Source organism: Callorhinus ursinus, unplaced genomic scaffold (assembly GCF_003265705.2).
Source record: "Callorhinus ursinus isolate GAN/ISIS: 27379988/994484 unplaced genomic scaffold, GSC_fseal_2.0 scaffold18, whole genome shotgun sequence".
NCBI lineage: Eukaryota > Metazoa > Chordata > Mammalia > Carnivora > Otariidae > Callorhinus > Callorhinus ursinus.
This window is the reverse complement of record NW_027397080.1, coordinates 25,403,314-25,425,251: the sequence shown is the minus strand read 5'-3', so window position 1 is coordinate 25,425,251 and position 21,938 is coordinate 25,403,314. Positions and strand designations below refer to the sequence as shown.

Here is a 21,938-nt window from a genome sequence, read left to right as displayed (position 1 = left end):
TCACTCCACAATTCTTTTGGTTGGGTTTCTTTGATCTCCACTTGAATATGGACATACTTCAAAAATTCCCCACTGTAATCTTTGGGATCCAATTTCTTTAGGGCTCCAGAAGTCAAATTGTAGGAAGTACATTGATTGCTATTTTGGCAAATGATCTAAAATTATTATTCCTTTATTTCTAATATTGAAAAGTCTTGTTACTCCTGTTCTTCTCCCTGAGTCTGGCAGAAAATGTTATAAATTGGTCACCAGTGCAGTAGACTTGGCTACCTGTTTTCAGTTCTTTTGGTTATATACCCAGAAGTAGAATTGCTGAATAATATGGTAATTCAGGTTTTTTGAGGAACTGCCATACTGTGTTTTATAATGTCTGTACCATTTTATTTTTCTATCAGCAATGTGTAAGGGTTCTAATTTCTTTTCATCCTTGTCAACATTCGTTATATTGTTTTTTTATAATGGCCATCCTGATGAGTGTGAAAATAGATCCCATTGTGGGTTTGATTTGAATTTCCCTAATGATTAGTCATGTTGAGCATCATTTCATGTGCTGTTTGGGCATTTGTAGATCTTCCTTTGAGGAATGTCCGTTCAAGTTCAAAGGTGCCCATTTTTGCATCTGGGTTTTTTTTTTTTTTTTTTAAGATTTTATTAGAATGAGAGAGAGAACATGAGAGGGGGGAGGGTCAGAGGGAGAAGCAGACTCCCTGCTGAGCAGGGAGCCTGATGTGGGGCTCAATCCTGGGACTCTAGGATCATGACCTGAGCCGAAGGCAGTCGCTTAACCACCTGAGCCACCCCAGGCGCCCCTTGTTTTGTTTTGTTTTGTTTGCTGTTATTATATTGTCATTTTTATTTTATTTTTTAAAGATTTTACTTGAGAGAGAGAATATGAGAGAGACAGAGCATGAGCAGCAGTAGGGGCAGAGGGAGAAGCAGACTCCCCACTGAGCAAGGCTCTTGATGTGGGGCTCCGTCCTGGGACTTCCAGGATCATGACCTTAGCTGAAGGCAGACACTTAACCGACTGAGCCACCCAGGCGCCCCTATATTGTCATTTTTTAAAAAATTATTTATTTGAGAGAGTGTGAGAGTGAGAGAGTGCACAAAAGGAGGGAGGGTCAGAGGAAGAAGCACACTGAGCAGGGAGCCCGATGCGATGCCGGCCTGAGCTGAAGGCAGACGCTTAACCAACTGAGCCACCCAGGCGCCCCTATATTGTCTTTTTTTTTAATTTTTATTTTTTATTGTTATGTTAATCATATATAACATCATTAGTTTTTGATGAAGTGTTCCATGATTCATTGTTTGTGCATAACACTCAGTGCTCCACGCAGAATGTGCCCTCTTTAATACCCATCACCAGGCTAACCCATCCCCCCACCCTCCTCCCCTCTAGAACCCTCAGTTTGTTTTTCAGAGTCCATCGTCTCTCATGGTTCGTCTCCCCCTCTGACTTACTCCCCCTCATTCTTCCCCTCCTGCTATTTTCTTCTTTTTCTTTTTTCCTAACATATGTTGCATATTTGTCGCAGAAGTACAGATCTGCGACTCAACAGTCTTGCACAATTCACAGCGCTCACCATAGCACATACCCTCCTCAATGTCTATCACCCAGCCACCCCATCCCTCCCACCCCCCACCACTCCAGCAACACTCAGTTTGTATATTGTCATTTTTAAAGGCAAATTTAAAATGTCTTAGTTTGGGGCTCCTGGGTGCTTAGTTGGTTAAGCGTCTGCCTTCGGCACAGGTCATGATCCCAGGATCTTGGGATTGAGCCCCACGTCTGGCTCCCTGCTTGGTGGAGAGCCTGCTTCTCCTCCCTCTGCTGTTCCCCCTGCTTGTGCTTGGTTGCTCTCTCTCTCTCAAATAAATAAATAAAATCCTTAAAAACAAAAGTCTTAGTGTTTGTAAAACAAAATACCCCATTAAACTCTATGTGCAAATAGAAGTTTTACTAATTCTTCTGAACATGGTACTTTGGTGAGGAAAAATCTAATTGTGATAGTAAACCACCACCCTGAATCCCTAGGTTGAGGGTAAAGAAAGCTACTGAACTCAGAAACCATTTTAAGAATGGAATAGCTTCCATTGATGTAAACCTTACTCTAGAGTATGGGAGGCAGTGTTGTATATTTCACGCATTACCTACTTGAAGAGAACAGTTTTGTCTACAGTACTGTGACTCTGCTATTGACATGGCAAAGCACATATTGTAAAAAGCTGTTAGCAGTTTCCCTTTTTATCATGTTTTCCAAAATCAAGTGACACCAGCTTCCTCTTGAGGAGTCTGATTTTCAGAAATTGACCTTTTTTTCTTCATGTTTTTTTCTGTAAGTTTCAGAGTTATTAAAAGATTTTTTTTCTTTTTTAGATTCTATTTATTTGTTTGTCAGAGAGAAAGAACACAAGCAGGGAAAGTGGCGCACAGAGCAGGCAGAGGGAGAAGCAGGCTCCCCGCTGAGCAAGGAGCCCCATATGGGACTCCGTCCCAGGATCCTGGGATCATGACCTGAGCCCAAGGCAGCGGCTTAACTGACTGACCCACCCAGGCATCCCATATAAAATAGTATTAGTAATAAGAACAGTCACTTTAAAGGATTCGACATTTGAATTGGAGCTTAAAATTAGCATATTGCTTTTCAGAAGAAGGGGAAGCAGTCAGATAATGTAGGCAGGGTTTTTCAGCCTTTGCACTATTCACTGTTCACAGATAATCCTTTTCTGTGGGACTCTCCTGTGCACTGTAGGATGTTTAACAGTATCCCTGGCCCCTATTCTATTTCCCACCCACAGTTATGACAACCAGAAATGTCCCATGGTGGAGGGCATATATAATAGGATGCATGAAATGCAAGATATGTTTTTGTTTTTACAGATACCCATGATTTTTCACGCAGGTTATTAGTGTTAAGGTTCTGGAACCTTAGAACAGCCAGTAGTGTTCTTATTAATGAAACATTAAAGAAGAAAGAAATAAGCTTGCAGTTTGCACCAAAGTAATATTTTATCAGAAATTTTCATTTTATTCTTAGATACTGAGTTTAGTTAATACTTTCATTTTACTGAACTTGGTGTACTTTCCTAGGTATTAATTTTAATCATTTTCACAATTCAAATCTGTAAATTCTTACAGGCATATCGTATTAGGTTTTCTGTTTGCAGAAATAAATTCATTATTGGCCTTTCAAGATGCTGGTAAATGAGTAGTGATAATACATAGTGAAGGGATAGGAGATAGACATTGTAGTACAAGTAAGAAACCAGAGAATGTTGTGGGGGGGGGGTTGGGGATGTCGGGGATGTCCAGCTACAGAGGAGAAAGTTAACATTGGAGCTAATTCTCAAAGACAGGGCAGGCAAGGAGGGACAGAAAGGTGTCTTCTATAGGAATGGGTATGGGCAAGAGCTCTTTGCTGTACGCTTTGCTATATGCTAGGCAGAGTGCTTAAGCATTTTATAATCACTAACTTATTAAATCCTTGCCACGTCCCTCACAAGTATTATCACCATTTACATTACAAGAAAATTAAGGAATAGAGAGGAAGTAATTTAACCCAGGACTTATGTCTTAAAAAGAAAAAAGATGCCCATGACTAGAAACTGACATATTGCTCTTTAAAAAAAAAAACCCAAAAAGTTATTTTTAAGTCATCTCTACATCCAACATGGGGCTCGAACTCACAACCTGGAGACCAGGAGTCAGGTTTTACTGCCAGCCGAGCACCCCCTGATATATTGCTCTTATATGGATAGATCATTAGTGGGCGGTGGGTAGAGTAAGAAGGTTGAGAAAAGGGGATGAGAAGGAGTAGGTAGAAAATTAGTTTGAGGGGCGCCTGGGTGGCTCAGTTGGTTAGGCAACTGCCTTCGACTCAGGTCATGATCCCAGGGTCCTGGGATCGAGCCCCGCGTTGGGCTCCCTGCTTGGCGGGAAGCCTGCTTCTCCCTCTCCCACTCCCCCTGCTTGTGTTCCCTCTCTCTCTGTCTCTCTCTCTCTCTCTCTCTCTCTCTGTCAATTAAATAAATAAAATCTTTAAAAAAAAAAAAAGAAAGAAAATTAGTTTGGGGCCAAGTTGTAAAGGACCCTCTCTCTCTTGTTGAAGAGTGTGGACTTTACCCTGCGAGTATTCGAGCTATCAGAGATGAGTGGTTGGAGGTAGGTGGAAGTTCATAGAGCCCTAGAGTTGGCAGGACCTTTAAAGGTCATGAGGTCTAGTAATTCACTAGAGAAGTTAAAGTTGAGAGACAAAACTCGGTGTCTTACTCCAGACCCTACAGTTGAGTGTTTCCTTCCTCATTCTGCTGCTTCTCCCCCTGCTCGTGTTCCCTCTCTTGCTGTCTCTCTCGCTGTCAAATAGATAAATAAATTTTTTTTTAAAAAAAATTCATTTGATATGACTCAGTAATTTGTGTTTTTTTGTTTTGTTTTGTTTAAGATTTTAGTTATTTGAGAGAGTGAGAGAGCGAGCACGAGCAGGGGGAGGAGCAGAGGAGAGGGAGAGCAGACCTCCCCACTGAGCAGGGAGCCTGATGCGGGGCTCAATCCCAGGACCCTGGGATCATGACCTGAGCCGAAGGCAGATGCTCAACCAACTGAGCCACCCAGGCGCCCTGTCTTTCAGTAATTTGAGTAAAAATAATTTTTTTTAAAGATTATTTATTTGAGAGGGAGAGGTGTGCCAGTGGGGGGGGGGGCAGAGGGAGAGGTAGAGACTCTCAAGCAGACTCCGTGCTGAACGCGGAGCCAGTTGCAGGGCTTGATCTCACAGCCCTGAAATGATGACCTTACCAGAAACCAAGAGTCAGATGCTTAACTGACTGAGCCATCCAGCTGCCCCAAGCAAAAACCAATTAAAAAAAAATATTTGGGACACCTGGCTGGCTCAGTCTGTTAGGTGTCCAACTCTTGATCTCAGCTCAGGTCTTGATCTCAGGGTTGTGAGTTCAGGCCCTGCTTTGGAGCCTACTTAAAAAAAATCGGTTTAAATTGGGCAGTGCCAGACCAGAAGTGGTTAGGAGTGCTCTACCAACAGGAGCTAGGGGAAAGGCTTTTAATAGAGAAAAGGTGGAAGGAAGCAAAGCGGGGAAATAATTTTATCAGTAACAGCTTAAGCATTTGTCTTATTTGGAAAAGCCTCATTGACTGTGATTGGTTGTCTTTAAGTTTGCTTTTCTTTTTATTTATTTACTTAATGATTTTATTTATTTGAGAGAGTGTGTGAGCAGGGGGAGGGGCAGAGGGAGGGAGAATCCCAAGCCGACTCCATGCTAAGTCCGGAACTGGGCACGGGACTCGATTCCACTACCCTAAGATCACAGCCTGAGCCAAAATCAAGAGTCGGACTCTCAACTGACTGAGCCACCCAGGCATGCCTAGGTTTCCTTTCTTAACTTGAGGCATCTATAGGCTTAGGTTTTTGGTTTGCTTACATAGCCTGCTCAGGTATTAGAACCACCTCAGTCTAATGGCCTCCTTGTTTAATTTAACAGCGCTCCTCTGCCGCCCCCCCCACCCTTGGTCATCCTCCCATACACAAGAGAGTAACCAAAAATTTGGTATTCGTGCCACTCTCACTAAAACTCATGGGTTGTGATATCAAGTCTGTGAAAGAATTGTTTTTGCTGTTCATTTTATTCATCTTATTTCTGTTTCTCCAAGCACAGCGAGACCATCTGATGTGCTGATGGCTACAAATATGAATTTTAAGACCCTTGAGAGAATGTAGCCCACTAGGGAGACAACAGTGACTGTCAGTTGCATAATGGCGAGACACTGCAGTATGCTCCTTTAGGACCCCCTATGAACCAGACCAGTTGAAGTCAAGTAAATATTGTACCCGAAGGGGCATCAGCCTGTTTTAGCCAAGTGGCTTGTTTATTTCTTATATGTGCTGTACTACCAGGGGTGTTGATCCAGGTATAGCAGGAAGTATTTGCAATGATATACTTTCAGCCAGTAAGTAATCTAAAGCAGTTCTGGGGGCACCTGGGTGGCTCAGTCGGTTAAGCGTCTGCCTTCGGCCCAGATCATGATCCCAGGGTCCCAGGGGCAAGCCCTGCGTTGGGCTCCCTGCTCAGCAGGGAGTCTGCTTCTCCCCCTGCTTCTTTGCTCACTCAGGCACTTGCATGTGCGCTTTTGCTCTCTCTCTCTCTCTCTCTCAAATAGATAAAATCTTAAAAAGGGGGGGAAGCAGTTCTGTTACCTAAAACTACCCTAGCAAGAAATTCTAGGGTCTTTTGTTGTGCAGCTGTGGCCTTAGTGATAGGAAGGACCGTTGTTTTCCTGTGCATTAACAGAGAGAAAAAGCAAGTAATGGCAAGAGCAAAAGAAAAGGCAAAAGAAGTAAAGGTTTCATATTGGAGATGAAGATCTTCATCCCTGATTTTGGGGGAGCTGTTCACCTGAAGATGGTGTCTGCTTCTGGGGAGGAGCCTCCCTAGCCAATTTTAGATCTTCAACTGGTGTGATGATATAACTTTTTTAAAACCAAAAATAGTGAGACGAGTGGCATTGTTTTATTTATTTTTGCTTATTTGTTTAAAGTTTGTTTTAATTAGATAGCTAGATTCTCATAACTGCTCCTGTATTCAAACTGTTACTATAATTTGTGTGTGTGTAAAGTGTATGAAGAAGATCTGGCCTCACACAGATATGTAATTGAAATAAAGATGACCTCACAGACTCCCTGAAAGGACTTTGGGGGCCCCCAGGTCCCTGAAGCCACATTTAGAGAACTCCTGCATGAAAAAGATAGGATTATCTTGAAAATTTGGACCTGTAAGAAATTGGATATAGAGGAATTATTACCTGGTGTGGTGATACATTCCATTTAAGAAATTACATGATTCCCCCCCCGCCATTTAATGGAAGTATGAAGACAGTGGGCACGTTTTGAGTTGCCGAAGCCTGATGGAAAATCTGCATTTTGCATCTTTTCGCCCTCTTCACTCAAACTTCTGTAAGATGTAGAGAGAAAATTCTTAGCTACCTGATAGAAAAGAGGTTGTTGGAAAGTTGTCGCTTGAGATTGTATCTGCTTTTAACAAATGGACCCTCTTAACTTTTAATTGCAACATTTCCTAGTTGCTTAAATTGTTCCTTTATCCTTTTATGTCAGATTTTTGTTTCTCAACTTAATTTGGTTAAATGTTTTTCGATCATTCAGCTTTAAAAAAACAGGTAAATATCTATCATCAAATATTTACAAATACAGGGATACAGATGTTAACGTCATTTATTGGATGCTACTCTTGTGTGAACAAATTTAGCCCTGAGTCATCTTATAAATAGTATACCCAGTGCCTTGACATTTTCAGTGAAGAGTCCAATGCTCTCTGTAGGTCTTTGTGTAAAATGGCTATAGAAACAGGGATAGTTGATTATTTGACACTATAATTTGGGGTGAGAGAATCCTGGCATCCCGATTTCTGTTCTCTTATTAAGAATTATTATGTAGTAGAGGTCCCTTGGCTAGAGGGCCTTGTCCCTGCCCTGGTGGCCTAGGCCCTTGTAGACCATGGCAAGGGCAGACCTGCAAGATGGGGATTCTAGAGCTGCAGGTGCCTGTCCCTGCAGCCAGGGGAATGGTTCTCTGATGCAGATACTTGCACTGGAGGGGAGCTGGTCCATCTGGGGTGGGGAGGGGCAGCAGGGTCCCAGCGGGGCTCAGGGAGGTAGGCTTCTCCCCAAGCTGTGGCTGCCATGCGGAAGACAGGGAGCGCCTGCCACAGGTTATCACTGGGCACTGACCAGTATCTTCCATATAGTTTTGTTGGGAGGCCACCTGGTTTCATGTACTCCTAATTGCTCATACAACTGCATGGCCAGCTCAGGTGCCCTTTAGTACAGCTTTATGTTTATTCCTTTTTTTATTTTTATTTTTATTTATTTTTTTAAAGATTTTATTTATTTGACAGAGAGAGACACCGTGAGAGAGGGAACACAAGCAGGGGGAGTGGGAGAGGGAGAAGCAGGCTTCCCGCCGAGCAGGGAGCCTGACGTGGGGCTCAATCCCAGGACCCTGGGATCAGGACTTGAGCCGAAGGTAGACACTTAACGGCTGAGCCACCCAGGCGCCCCACCTTTTTTTATTTTTTTAAAGATTTGTTTGAGAGAGAGAGAGAAAATGTGAGTGTGGGGGGAGGGGCAGAGGGAGAGAATCTTCAGGCTGACTACCCACTGAGCCCAACCCCATGCAGGGCTTGATCTCATGACTATGAGATCATGACCTGAGCCAAAATCAAGAGTTGGATGCTTAACAGAGTGAGCCACCCAGGCACGCCTGTTTATTCCTTTTTATTTGCTTCCTAATAAATTGCCTTTTGTAATTTCTGCATTTTCTTTTCCCTTTTATTAGTAAAATTAAAGCTATTTTAAAAAAGAATTGTTAAGTAACTAGTTGCTTATTATATTTTTCCATAATGGAAATTTCTATAAGATCTGCTTCTTAGTTTTCTTAGTAATCTTTTTTTTTTTTTTTAAAGATTGTATTTATTTCAGAGAAAGAGAGCATGAATAGGGGAGCCCAGCTCAGGGCTTGATCCTAGGACCCTTGGTTGTGAGCTCGCTCTCTGAAATAAATACAATCTTTAAAAAAATTTTTTTTAATGTGTTTTTTTTCAAATTCTTTACCATTTAGAACTTTTTTTTAAAGATTTTATCTATTTATTTGAAAAATAAAGTTCTTATTAAAAAATAAAGAAAAAGTTCTACCATTTAGAACTTTTAATTGATTTGGAAAATGTAATATTGATGTGACCAGGTAAATTTAAAGTTCACTTTCTTGAAACTATTAGTTGATAAATCATCATTAATACTACTTTAAAACAATTTGGATTGGAATAGATTCTGATTAACTACTTTTGGCTTTCAAAAAACAACTATAAACTATATATCATATGCCCCCCCAAAGATTTATTTATTTTTAGAGAGAGCATGCATGAGAGAGCAGACAGAGAGGGAGAGAGAATCTTAAGCAGACTCCACTCCCAGTGGGGAGCCCAGCCTAATGAGGGGCTTGATCTCACGACCCCAAGATCATGACCTGAGCCGAAATCAAGAGTTGGACTCTTAACTGACTAGGCCACCTGGGTGCCCCTATATCATATGCTTTAATGAACTGTTGTGATTCTTCAGTTTTAACAGAATTATGAAAAAAGGAATTTTTAAAAATTAAAAATGACATGGCTCTTCTGGGCACTTGGGCTTTCTATCAGTTTAATAGGACTGAAAAGTATTTGGGGATCTAAATTTATGCCCCCATTTTGATTTATGATCTTAAAATCCATAGTACATTTAATAGACTACACTGAAAATGCACATTGCAGTTTAGATTAGCATATCAAAATGTGAACTCAGAAGTTGAGTCATTCTATCATTTCCTAATTCATTTTAAAACCTTTCCGCCTTTGGGGTGCCTGGGTGGCTCAGTTAGTTAAGCTTTGGACTCTTGATTTTGGCTTGGGTCATAACCTCAGGGTAGTAAACAGAGCCTCCTGTGGCACTGTGTGTTCAGGATAGAGTCTGCTTGTCCCTCTCCCTCCTCCTCTGCCCCTTACCCCCTGCCCCTCACCCCCCCAAATATCAATCAATCAATCAATCGCTAAAACCTTTCCCCCTTTGTAGTTATTTCAAATTGGTCAGCAGAAAATTCTGCCATTTAAATTCTACGTTTCCTTTCAAAATTAGTGTGGTAGTAGGGAATTCACCAAGAGTGCAGTGGCATTTATAACAAATTTAATTTCTATCACCATTTTGTATTTTAAAAAATCATTGTTGGGGCACCTGGGTGGCTCAGTCGGTTAAGCGACTGCCTTTGGCTCAGGTCATGATCCCGGGGTCCTGGGATCGAGCCCCGCATCGGGCTCCCTGCTTGGCGGGAAGCCTGCTTCTCCCTCTCCCCTTCCCCCTGCTTGTGTTCCCTCTCACGCTGTTTCTCTCTCTGTCAATTAAATAAATAAAATCTTTAAAAAAAAAAGGGGGGGGGTGCCTGGGTGGCTCAGTCGTTAAGCGTCTGCCTTTGGCTCAGGTCATGATCCCAGGGTCCTGGGAACGAGCCCCACATCGGGCTCCCTGCTCGGCGGGAAGCCTGCTTCTCCCTCTCCCACTCCCCCTGCTTGTGTTCCCTCTCTCGCTGTGTCTCTGTGTCAAATAAATAAATAAAACATTAAAAAAAAAATTGTTGCTATTTTTTTTTAAGATTTTATTTATTTGAGGGTGACAGAGCAAGAGAGTGCGAGGGCACAAGCTGGGGGAGGTGCAGAAGGAGTGGGAACCTGACTCAGGGCTTGATTCCAGGACCCTTTTTGTTTTTAAGATTATTTGAGAGAGAGTGAGCAAGAGAGAGAAAGCACACACTGGACGGGGAGGAGCAGAGGGAGAAGGAGAAGCAGGCCTCCAGCTGAGCAGGGAGCCTGATGCAAGGCTCAATCCTGGGACTCCGGGATAATGACCTGAGCCAAAGGCAGATGCTTAACCAACTGAGCCACCCAGGCGCCCCTCACCTCCATTTTTATGACACAGACTTATATAGAACTTGGTGTTTGTTGCCTCACTGATTCTTTCAGTAGTAGAAATTCAGCTCTTGTCCATATTTACTTTACCACTGCTGCTAAGGAATTTTGGTGTTTATAATATTGGCAGTATTGTAATTAAATTATTTTCCGTAATGGTTTTTTTATGAGTCATTGGAATTGATAGTCCTGTAATGTATTCTATACTGTAATCATGTGGTGGCTTTGCCAATAATCTTGTATTACTTGGAGGATTTAATACATATAACAGGCATTTTTTTCCTTCTGTGCGAAACAGATTAATTTTATTAACCCTTAATTTGAATGAACATATAGTATCCTGTTCACCTAGTGCTAGTAACACTACTTTTACTGAGTGATCTAGAAAAAAATTCTTTTTATAAAAGGGAAAACTGAAGCCTAGGTATGTATAGGAGGCCTTGCAGTGACAATCTGTGGTCCTGTCTTAAGGCTTCTATCCCAAGTAGTTTGTATTTTGTAACTCACATAAGTCCTTTTGGATCTTAGTAGCATAGGTTTATTTCTCTATGTTCCAAACTTCAGGGAGCACTGATAACCTTGTGACGTTTTCATCTTTGCCCTAGCATGTGAGAGCTCAATAAAAATGCTGTGTAAATTCTTAGTTATAATACCCTGTTTTCTTACAGTATTTGTTTATTTTTTAAAAAAGCAGTGGCAAGTTTGCCTTAGTTTGTTGAGTTGGATTTATTTACCTGGCTGGTTTAGAGAGTGTCTTGGCTGTGAGAGCTGTCGTTTTAGCTCAGATGACAAAAACTATCAGGTCTTTCCTGTATGCTTAAGGTGGACTAAACCCCCTCCTCCCACTTCCCCTCACCCCTGGAGTTATTTGCTTAAAAGATAAGCCTTCCACAATAGAGAGGGGAAAAGTATGAAGCAAAATTTCAGAAACCTGTAAATAAATAGCAGACTCTGTAAATAGCTTTTAATATATTTGAGAATGCTATAACAGAACAAAACCATGGCAGTCTTTGCACATCCGGTACTGAAAGGAGACTTTCCTATTATTCATATAGTTCTTAGGCATAATAAACTTGTTTAAATATATCTCTTTTAATGTGAATGTGTAGGTAGTATTTTCTTGTCTTTCAACTGTCTCTCCCTTCGAGGATTGTATCAAACTGAAGAGTAATAAATTCTCAATTTCATTGACTCCTTTCCCACATTACTCACAGAGAAAAGAGCCTAAATCAACAAGACTCAAGTAACTTACATAATATTTCTTCATTAGTCCCCCAAATACTTAAAATTACCTAGGAAATTATTTTGGGTATTTTTGTTTTCCTCAAAATTAATGCACCCCTGAGATGATGGTGGCGGTGGTGGCAGCAGTCAGAGTGACAGAGCAATGTTGCTTCATTCATTGATGACTGTCATATTCTAAACTCTGTAAACCTGTGGGTTATTTTACTTAATTCATAACCCTGCAAGATAGGTACTTTTATTATTTCCATTTTATAGATGTGGAAACTGAGGCTTAGCAAGAGGTTAAGTTCCTTGTCCAAGGATACGTGCTATACATCTAAGTCCAGAATTTGAATTGAGGTCTCCGAATCCAAAACCATACATTCAGTGTTCTTTTATTATTACTGTTAAGTGACTTGCATTTATTAGTCTTACTTCATTTGGAAAAAGTTGTTCCCATTTTGCACAGAATGAAACATTTGTCTTCAGGGGGCACGTGGTGGTAAAAGATCAACACTTCTGCTTCTTCAGGCTGAGGTTTGCTCTGTTCTGCCTTCTAAGGCAGGAGTGTGAAGTATGTGTGAAGAGGGGAGGGCAGCCAGAAATCCCAGACCTGAAATGTAGATGATTGCTTTTAATTGTTTCTACTTGTTGATTTTAAGAAGTTTTATATGCTGCTCATTCTCTCTTTTGTCTTTTTTTTTTTTTTGTCTTTCTGCAGCACTGATTCCAGCAGTAGTTCGAGTGACGACTCTCCCGCCCGATCGGTTCAGTCAGCAGCTGTCCCAGCACCTACTTCCCAGTTGCTTTCATCCCTGGAAAAAGATGAGCCACGTAAAAGTTTTGGGATCAAGGTTCAGAATCTTCCAGTACGCTCTACAGGTAAAAGTTTATATTGCTGTACTTCCCTCTCTTGCTACTATTGGGGGGAATGTGAGACGGAGAATCTTAAGTTCTGTGCTGTGACAACAAGCTTTCTTCTTGTGGTTCATTAATATTTAATGCCATGTAAGAAAAAGCAAGCGATGATTATAACTTTATGTATATGAAGATTGCATGTTTCTTGTATTTACTATAGACACAGGCATATATGCGTATATATTATTATACACATTGTATGTACATACATACACAAAGACTGTATGGTGCATGTTCTATAAAAGCATGGTTATTTTTTTTTAAATATGCTATCTAGGTTAAATATTTTGATATTAGGGGAAATTTGATACGATGAAATTGTAGAAATACTATTTTCAGTTAAATTTATTGTCCTGGAGTCCTGTGTTCTGTGAAAAAACTTTGAACATAAAACTATGATAGGAAACACACTTCAAAATATTAACATTGTAAATGAGGAAAATCATGAATAATGGAAAAGTCTAGTTAAAAGCTATACTGAAGTCCTTTTTACTCAATATTTTTAATTGACAATCGACCATGCTACTGTTATTTCCACATTAGGCATATTGAATATGTAAACAACTGTTAGTAGATGGTCAAACCAACAAAAACCAAACTTAGTACTTCTTAGGTAAGTGCATTTCATGATTAAATTATTCATTAACGCAGCCTCTAAAACCTACATAACCAGGTTTGTGAATAGAGATATTGGGGCACATGTGTTGATGAGCTTTTGATTTAGAATACTTAGTTATTTAGGAGTGGATGGGTGTAAAATTTCCTTGTCTTTCTATACAATTTTAATTTTTATAATGAAGCAAATTAACACAAGACCCTCCAGATAGTATGATTCATCTGTAGAAAACCTTAGAGTTGTTTTCATGTTACATTCTGCTTGCCACACAATTTTATCATTGACATGATGCTTGGAAAGCTAGAAATACAGCTTTCTTTCTCATGTCTTTAAAAGTTTTATATATGTATGTATATGTGTATACAAAATTTTTACTATGGAAGTTTTAAACTTAACCAAAAGTAGTAGTAGCAAAATGAACGCCCCTTACTCCATACCCCAGATTTAAAAATTGTCAATATTTTGCCAGACTTGCTTTATCTGTTTCCACTTTCCTTCCTTCCGTTCTTGTTGTGTGCGTGTTTTTTAAAGTGAATCCCTATTGTTATTACATCGTTTCATACCAACTTAAAGATACATACTTCTGTAGTTGTTTGTAAAATAGGAGGGCGGGTTTTCCGCATAGCCACAATGTCATTCTTATCTAACAAATAACCACCTTCCGATACTCAGTTTATTTTCACAGTTGTACAGGAGTCTCTAAAATGCGCTTTTTAGGGTTATCTTTATTTGAAAGAAATGTTTTAATGCTAACAAAATTTAGGTCAAAAAATCAAGCTAAAGATTTCTTAGCTTACTTACTGAGCTGTAACTAAATTAGAAAAATAAGCACCTTGTTTTTTTGGGGGGGATTTAGATACAAGCCTTAAAGATGGCCTTTTCCATGAATTTAAGAAATTTGGAAAGGTGACTTCAGTGCAGATCCATGGAGCTTCAGAAGAGAGGTATGGTCTGGTATTCTTTCGGCAGCAAGAGGACCAAGAAAAAGCACTGACTGCATCAAAAGGAAAACTTTTCTTTGGCATGCAGATTGAAGTAACAGCATGGATAGGGCCAGGTAAGAGAAAGGAGGCTAATTTTTAGTATAATTTGTATTTCAGCTTGTGAAAAGGCAGCATCTTAGCGTGAATCTGGATGCTAGTCCAGCTTTCTTTATTGACTTATTTCCAGTGTCTTCTATTTTAAAGACTGGTACATTTATTGTCCAAGTTAATAAAATTATGTTTTGGTTAGGGAGGGTAAAGATAGTTCTGTTCCTGTAAGGGAGAAATACTGACTTTGAAGAGTCTGAAACATGGAGTTTTAGCCCTTTTTTGAGTCCTGCCTTCCCAAAAGGATTGAATTGAGATAAGGATATAGTTCTTAGGAGAAGACATCAGAATTACCTTGAATTAGAAAACAGACTACTTGTTACACTGATTTGAGGGACTAGTTAGACCAGTTTTATTTCTATTATCCCCAGCACAAATTGGATCTGTTGTTCAAGTTTCCATGACCTTGAGAGATAGTGACAAAGAAAATCAGGGCTAGGTCTTAGGAGTGTGACCCACTGAGAATTTCAAGGGGACATTTTATTAGTTTGAACCTGCCTGTAAGACCTGTTGTAAGGCAGGAAGTCTTCTCAGGCATGGCTTGGGTCAGTGTTTCTTCTTTTTGAGAACCACCTATAGTGCTTGTTTAAAACCCAGACTCTTTGACCCTATCCCAGCTTAATGGTTCAGAATTCACATACCCAAGTTTGGGAACCCCTGATTTAAGGCAACTTTGTAAGTAAATTTATGGAGGAGTACACAGAAATGTTTAAATTATGCAGTCACATCATGTAGCCGAGACAAACTTCAAGACTAAGACTTTGAGGGGTACCTGGCTGGCTCAGTCCGTGGAGCATGTGGACCTTGATCTGAGGGTTGTGAGTTCAAGCCCCATGTTGGGGTATAGAGCTACTTAAAAAAAAAAAAAAAAACTAAAACTTTGAGTGGAATTTATAGGGTAAACAGCCCATTCTCTTGGAATATTCATCTATTTGGCAATTAAGAAAAAATAGAATTTCCCTGATAAGAATATGTAGATGTTATTTGTATATATTAAAACAAGCACAGAGTTGTTAGAAGGAAGACTGCAAAATGTGCATAATTTTATAAACACAGGAATTCAAAGGGATTATAGGTTATGCCCTCACGTTCCCTCCCCTGCCAAGTTTGAGATGTACTGGCCTAAGTTATACTGAGCTGAGTGCAACTCAGGAATTCTTATTTAACATATTTAGAACAGGTCACAATTGGCCTGAGGAATAATATTTAGATTGTCATATAATCTATATAGAAAGTTTTTAGAGCCATATGTAATTATTAAGTAATGGGGATCTAATTCAGGGGCATTATTAATAGATGTCCCTCAGATCTCCAAGCATGGGGCTAGCTTGACATTTTTACTGCAAAAAAGTATTTTACCTAATTAGCACCTAGGATGTAAATTGGGCTTTAACCATGTGCCATTGAAGATTTTGAGAAGTTTGGTTGGTTCAGGCATAGGAAAGCTTGAAGGTACTTTTCTCAGATGGGACAGCATGAAACACTTGTTGAATGGGATATTTGAAAGCAGTCGAATGTGAGTATGGAGACATGGATGGAATTACGTTGTTGGATGGTTAAGTCATAAATGCTTTGTATTGAAACATATGGAGCTGATTGTTTCCTGAGGCCAAGGACCTCTTGGAGTTAAAAAGATTTAATCCAAGAAGCCCAACTTTGCAGATAGACCCCTGGTGGCTTCTAAGATTGTGCTTTCTTAGTCCTCCGCAGAGCATTACAGTCCTGTAAACATGAAATTGCAGGATAAAGGAATTTTTTTTTTTAAGATTTTATTTATTTATTTGACAGCACAGATAGGCAGAGTGGCAGGCAGAGGGAGAAGCAGGCTCTCTGCTGAGCAGAGAGCCCGATGTGGGACTCGATCCCAGGGCCCTGGGATCATGACCTGAGCTGAAGGCAGATGCTTAACCGATTGAGCCACTCAGGCACCCCAATAAAAGAATTTTTTTAAATGATGTGTAGGCATTAAGACTTAAAGTGGTCATGAAGATTAAGTAGATTACTTATGGAAAATACAGTTTTTTAAAAATCTTTGTTAAACTGAATTTCTGGTTTTGAAATGTTTACTGAGCTATTTGGTGGAAATGAAACCTGTATAGATTTAAATGGTTGCAAATTAGGCTTTATCCTTCTTATTCTGACTTTTGGAATGTAAACCTCAGATGTGTCTGAATTATTTTGTCTTTATTTTTCTCCCCTTTTAAATGAAATATTCCTGAATATGTGCCCTCTGTTAGTTAGGTAGTTTCAAGAAGACCTAGTCGATCTTGAAATGAGATCTCTCCCTAGGAGACATGATGAAAATACAGGATAGAGACAGGTACATGAGCCCTGGCAATTTCTGGGTCCACCTGACTCCGTGAAAGTACATATTCCTTGATGAGGCTAGAAAGGGTAAGCTGGGCTATCATTAGACCTATGAAACTGGAATCAGGATTGAGGTGTGTTCTGAGTTCACTCAGCAGCTCAGAATTTGAATCTTTTTAATATCAGTGTTGTTGACATCAGTAATATTCAGTGCGTGGCCCTAAACACTTTGTTTCAGTCAAGCTGATTAAATACTAACTTTTTTGGCTGGCTTTGTTTTACATTAAAAAAGAGAGAACACACAGGCTGTATTATAGTTATTATCGACAAAACATTGAATGTTCTGCCCTGGACCAAGTTTAGAAATGGAGCTTCAGAGAAAGGCTGTGCTTGAATGAGACATTGAACCAGGGCTTTTGATCATAAGAAACAGAAACCTTAGAGTCATTGAGTCTCTTGTTCATCAGTGGGAACCTTGCAGCAGCAAGTTTGTAAGTGCTGCTTCAGTCCGTTTTCGTACAATTATTATTCTTGTATCTAACAATTGCTACATGTAGACACTTGGGCTTTGTTAATTAGTATGACAAATGTAAAATGCTAAATATTTTCTAAAATGTTGAAAAGTAAATTAAGTAATGAAGCTGGGCTATTTTCAGTTGAGTTTTATGTGTGTTTCAGATTGTAGTTTTATACTTCACATTGAGAGTCTGCTGCATAATTTTTGGAACCTAAGATTAGGCTTAAGTAATTACTATTTTTGCTGGGGTTTAAAATCTATTTCTGTGTCAGTGATATTTTTAAAACAAATCAATTTACAGACAAATTCAGTCCCACTTTTCTGTTTTAAAGATCAAAGAAAATGCTACTTCCCCCTAAGTTTTGTTGGCAAGTTTCTTTAGCCTTTGGAGTTAGCAAAAGGCAGCTATTTCTGAAGGTGTATATAATTTTTCAGATTGTATATTATTCAAAGGCAATATTTCAGAGACATAGCTTCTCAAGTGTAGATTTTCCCATGATATATAAATACACATTAAAACACTTTGTTTTGGGGCACCTGGCTGGCTCAGTCAGTAGGGCATGCAACTCTTGATCTTTTGATTGTGAGTTTGAGACCTACTTTGAGTGTAGAGATTACTTTAAAAACAAACAAACAGGGGCGCCTGGGTGGCTCGGTCATTAAGCGTCTGCCTTCGGCTCAAAAAAATAAAAAATAAAAACAAACTCTTCTCTTTTTACTCTGCCCCCATCCCACTTAACAGAAACGGAAAGTGAAAATGAATTTCGTCCTTTGGATGAAAGGATAGATGAGTTTCACCCCAAAGCAACAAGAACCCTCTTCATTGGCAACCTTGAAAAAACCACTACTTACCATGACCTTCGCAACATCTTCCAGCGCTTTGGAGAAATTGTGGTATGTTGCTTTTTACAGTAAAAACAGTTTTAGATCTTTGTCGTAAAACATAAAGCATAGTACAGATTATATTTGGAAAGATGATATTTAGGTGGTGTAATAAATATTTTTCTCATTTGCCCTGTGTGTTTTTTAACTCCTGCTAAAAGATGATCCGGCAAAACTCACTGGGGGACTGTTTTATATGTATATGTAAAACTGTGTAATAGATATTTGTCCTTATTTTGTTTACATATATATTTTTGTATCCGTTTTTCTTTGTCCATGGGTGCTGTTCAAAGCCATCTCTAGTCCTGTGGGTTGGAAAGAAAATAAAGAAGAAATAATATGTTTGTAAGAAAGAAGTAGCAGCTTAGTGTATGAGTATTGTGTTCTCACAGTGCACATCAGACTACCTTGGGGATTACTGGAATGTGGATGTCATGCCAGAAGCTCCATTCTATTTTGAAATTTTAATTAGAATCACTTTTTATATTATGCAAGTCATTGTTAAATTTAGGAATTTAGAGGGTTTTTCTGTTCTTCGTGACTTGTTTTAAGTCACTTTCTAATGAAAATAGTCTGGTTACAGCTTTGTACCCTTGGGATACATACACTATTTTGTTTTGTGTTTGAAAAAATAGGAAAATTATTTCTGTCTTTCCTAGACTTCGTCTGTATTAATAACAGCAAAGAAATTGCTGTGTAATTTTGGACTTTGGAGAATAAAAAGATGTTCTGGGTAGGGACAACAGTTGTTCATCTTTCAGGTGTGTGTGTGTGTGTGTGTGTGTGTGCGCGCGCGCGCGCATGCGCGCGCGCCCCCATCCAGCTATCCATTCTTATCTATACACTGATGTTGTAAGCAAAAATCTTATTTTTTTTTTTAGTGACGTAATCTAGAGAATAAAACATTTGTGCTTGTAGCTGATCTAACCTCATCTTACAGGGAGTAGGGACAAGAGAGAAGTGGTTGGTAGAAAGTCAAGAAAAAACAGAAGGTATATATTTAGAGAAACAGAAAAACATACATTTTCCTTTCTTTTTCAATTATTTTAAGTTCTTTTATCATATACTCTAATTCCAGCTGTACTGCCTGCTTGGATGAGTGACCTGGAGTTCACCTGCCTATATGGGCTCCAGCTTTTTCTTTCTTTAGACCGTGATCTAATACTTAATTTGCTCATTGGCATTTATGAGTTAATTCATAATTGATAAAACTTTCAGACCCACATTTGAGTGTGGCTGCTACTTTGAATTTTGGGGCAGTATAAGAAGTTGTATTTGGACACAGGTACATTTTCATCAACAGGGTTGCTGAAAATGGAGTGATTATTGTGTTTTAAGGGCCATGCTTCTCAGTAAGATGGCCACGTCAACATTCTTTTTGAAAACCACATCTCATCATGCTTGCAATTGCTTATGAGGGTGACTATTTTAATGACACACAAACTTTGGGAAAATGGTCTGCTGCTTATCGATAACAGATTATGCTATAGCTAGAAGAACCTATGTGGTGAGTCTACCCACCAGTACTCTTTGGAGACCATTTCTCTTAAATGGAGTTATCCTGGGTTGTTACCTTCTACATTGTGGTGAAAATCAGCTCCTGCTTACCATTACTTAAGTAGAACTATTTTGAATATAAATTACTGCTTTTTTAAAGGACTCCTCAGATAGCTCTTTAAATGCATTATTCATTTTGCTCTATTTCAGCTTTTGATTATTGGCTTATGACCCTTAAGAGGCTTCTAGCATCACAATACTTTAGATTGTGATTTACAGAATACTTTAGATAATCACAATATGGGTCATTATTGTTTAAGTATAAGTTTTGCCTCTCCGGACCATTTTCATGTGTAGGTAAGCCAGATTTTTAAACCACCTTGTCTGAGTAGGCAGGACCAGAGTGTCAGGTGTGAGTACAGGTTTCAAGCATTCTAAAGAGATAGGGCTAGGGGCGCCTGGCTGGTTCAGTTGAAAAAGCATGGGACTCTTGATCTCAGGGTTGTAAGTTTGAGCCCTATGTTGGGTGTAGAGATTACTTAAAAAATAAATAAACTTAAATAAAGAGGTGGGGTTATGCCTTTATAGAGTATTTCTTTAATCTAGGGATGGTGTTCTGATATATCTTCACAAAGTAGTTTGGGTATTTATATATTTATTGATTCTGGATATGAGAGGTTATTACCATATATATCAGTCACCAGGCTTGGTTCCATTAGATACACTGATAGAATGAGTCTTTTAATTTAGGGTTGAAATTTTAAATCACTTTTTGAGGGGTGCCTGGGTGACTCAGTTGGTTAAGCGTCTGCCTTCGGCTCAGGTCATGATCCCAGTGTCCTGGGATCGAGCCCCGCATTGGGCTCCCTGCTCCGCAGGATGCCTGCTTCTCCCTCTCCCCCTGCTTGTGTTCCCTCTCTCACTGTGTTTCTCTCTGTCAAATAAGTAAATAAGTAAATAAAATTAAAAAATTTATTTGAGAGAGAAAGAGTGAGAAACAGCATGAGAGGGGAGAGGGTCAGAGGGAGAAGCAGGCTCCCCACTGACCCGGGAACCTATTGTGGGGCTCGATCCCAGGGTCCCAGGATCATGACCTGAGCTGAAGGTAGTCGCTTAACCAACTGAGCCACCCAGGCGCCCCTGAAAACTTGATTTCTTTACCATTCGTACTCTTCTCAGATATTATATTTTAAATGGCCTGCCCCTAATAAGGATTTTAGATTGTTGCAGAAGGGAATTACAGTTGGCCCTTGAACGGCATGGGTTTTAACTGCATGGATCCACTTATATGTGAACTTTTTTTTCCTTAATATTTTCTTAATAACATTCTCTTTTCCCAGCTTACTTTAAGAGTACAGTAATAATATATACAAAATATGTGTTAATTGCCTATGTTATCTGCAAGGCATCTGGTCAACAGTAGGCTGTGGTAGTTAAGTTTTGGGGGAGTCAAAAGTTATATTTGGATTTTCAACGGCCTTGGGGGTTGGCGCCTAACTGCCCCCCCTGCCACCACATTGTTGTTCAGGGTCAACAGTATTTCTTATGTTTTTATTAAATAGGCTGCCTTTTCTTTTCTTTTCTTTTTTCTTTTTTTTTTTTTTTTGGAAGATTTTATTTATTTGACAGAAAGAGACACAGCGAGAGAGGGAACACAAGCAGGCAGAGGGAGAGGGAGAAGCAGGCTTCCCGCTGAGCAGGGAGCCTGACGCACGGGGCTCGATCCCAGGACCCTGGGATCATGACCTGAGCCGAAGGCAGACACTTAACAACTGAGCCACCCAGGCACCCCAAGGCTGCCTTTTCTTTATTAATCTTCTCTGTATTCCAGTTTTAGTATATGTACCACTTGAATCAAGCACAACCTTTCCTTTATAAATTTCTCTTAACACAGGTATTGTGGATTTTAAATTTTGAGTTTGCAATTTCTCTTCTGCAAAGAGCTTCACATAGGAAGGTTTTCATGGTTGTGACTAAAAAATGCTGTGTTGTGTAGTCTTTCACGCTATTTACAGTTGAATCACGATGTACAATTTTAAGAAAATGATTTTTGGGAATATGACTTGTTTTGAGAAATACGCACCTCATTTGGGTTTGGATTATTCTGCTTTTTTTCCTTTCGGCATGTCACTGAGTGGTGCTCATTGGCTTTTCCAGGATATTGATATTAAGAAAGTAAATGGAGTTCCTCAGTATGCATTCTTGCAGTACTGTGATATTGCCAGTGTTTGTAAGGCTATTAAGAAGATGGATGGGGAGTACCTTGGAAATAATCGCCTCAAGGTAAAGGACTTTGCATAAGTTATTGTGGTGTTACGATTTGTTATGATTTGGAGGCTTTTTGTGTGTATGTGTGATTATTTAAAAC

General features: G+C 39.6%; 1 protein-coding gene across 4 annotated transcripts in view; it reads left to right on the top strand.

Annotated features, from left to right (window-relative positions):
• SPEN (spen family transcriptional repressor) overlaps positions 1–21,938 on the top strand; it is a 94,844-nt gene that overhangs the window by 51,191 nt on the left and 21,715 nt on the right. For 3 of the 4 annotated variants that reach the window (XM_073903309.1, XM_025856273.2, XM_025856275.2), the window contains 4 exons: positions 12,464–12,624; positions 14,133–14,333; positions 17,934–18,085; positions 21,728–21,853. In XM_073903309.1, the coding sequence (XP_073759410.1) occupies positions 12,464–12,624; positions 14,133–14,333; positions 17,934–18,085; positions 21,728–21,853 (640 nt within the window). The remainder of the gene's footprint in view (positions 1–12,463; positions 12,625–14,132; positions 14,334–17,933; positions 18,086–21,727; positions 21,854–21,938) is intronic. The other variant, XM_025856274.2, reaches the window with a different exon arrangement.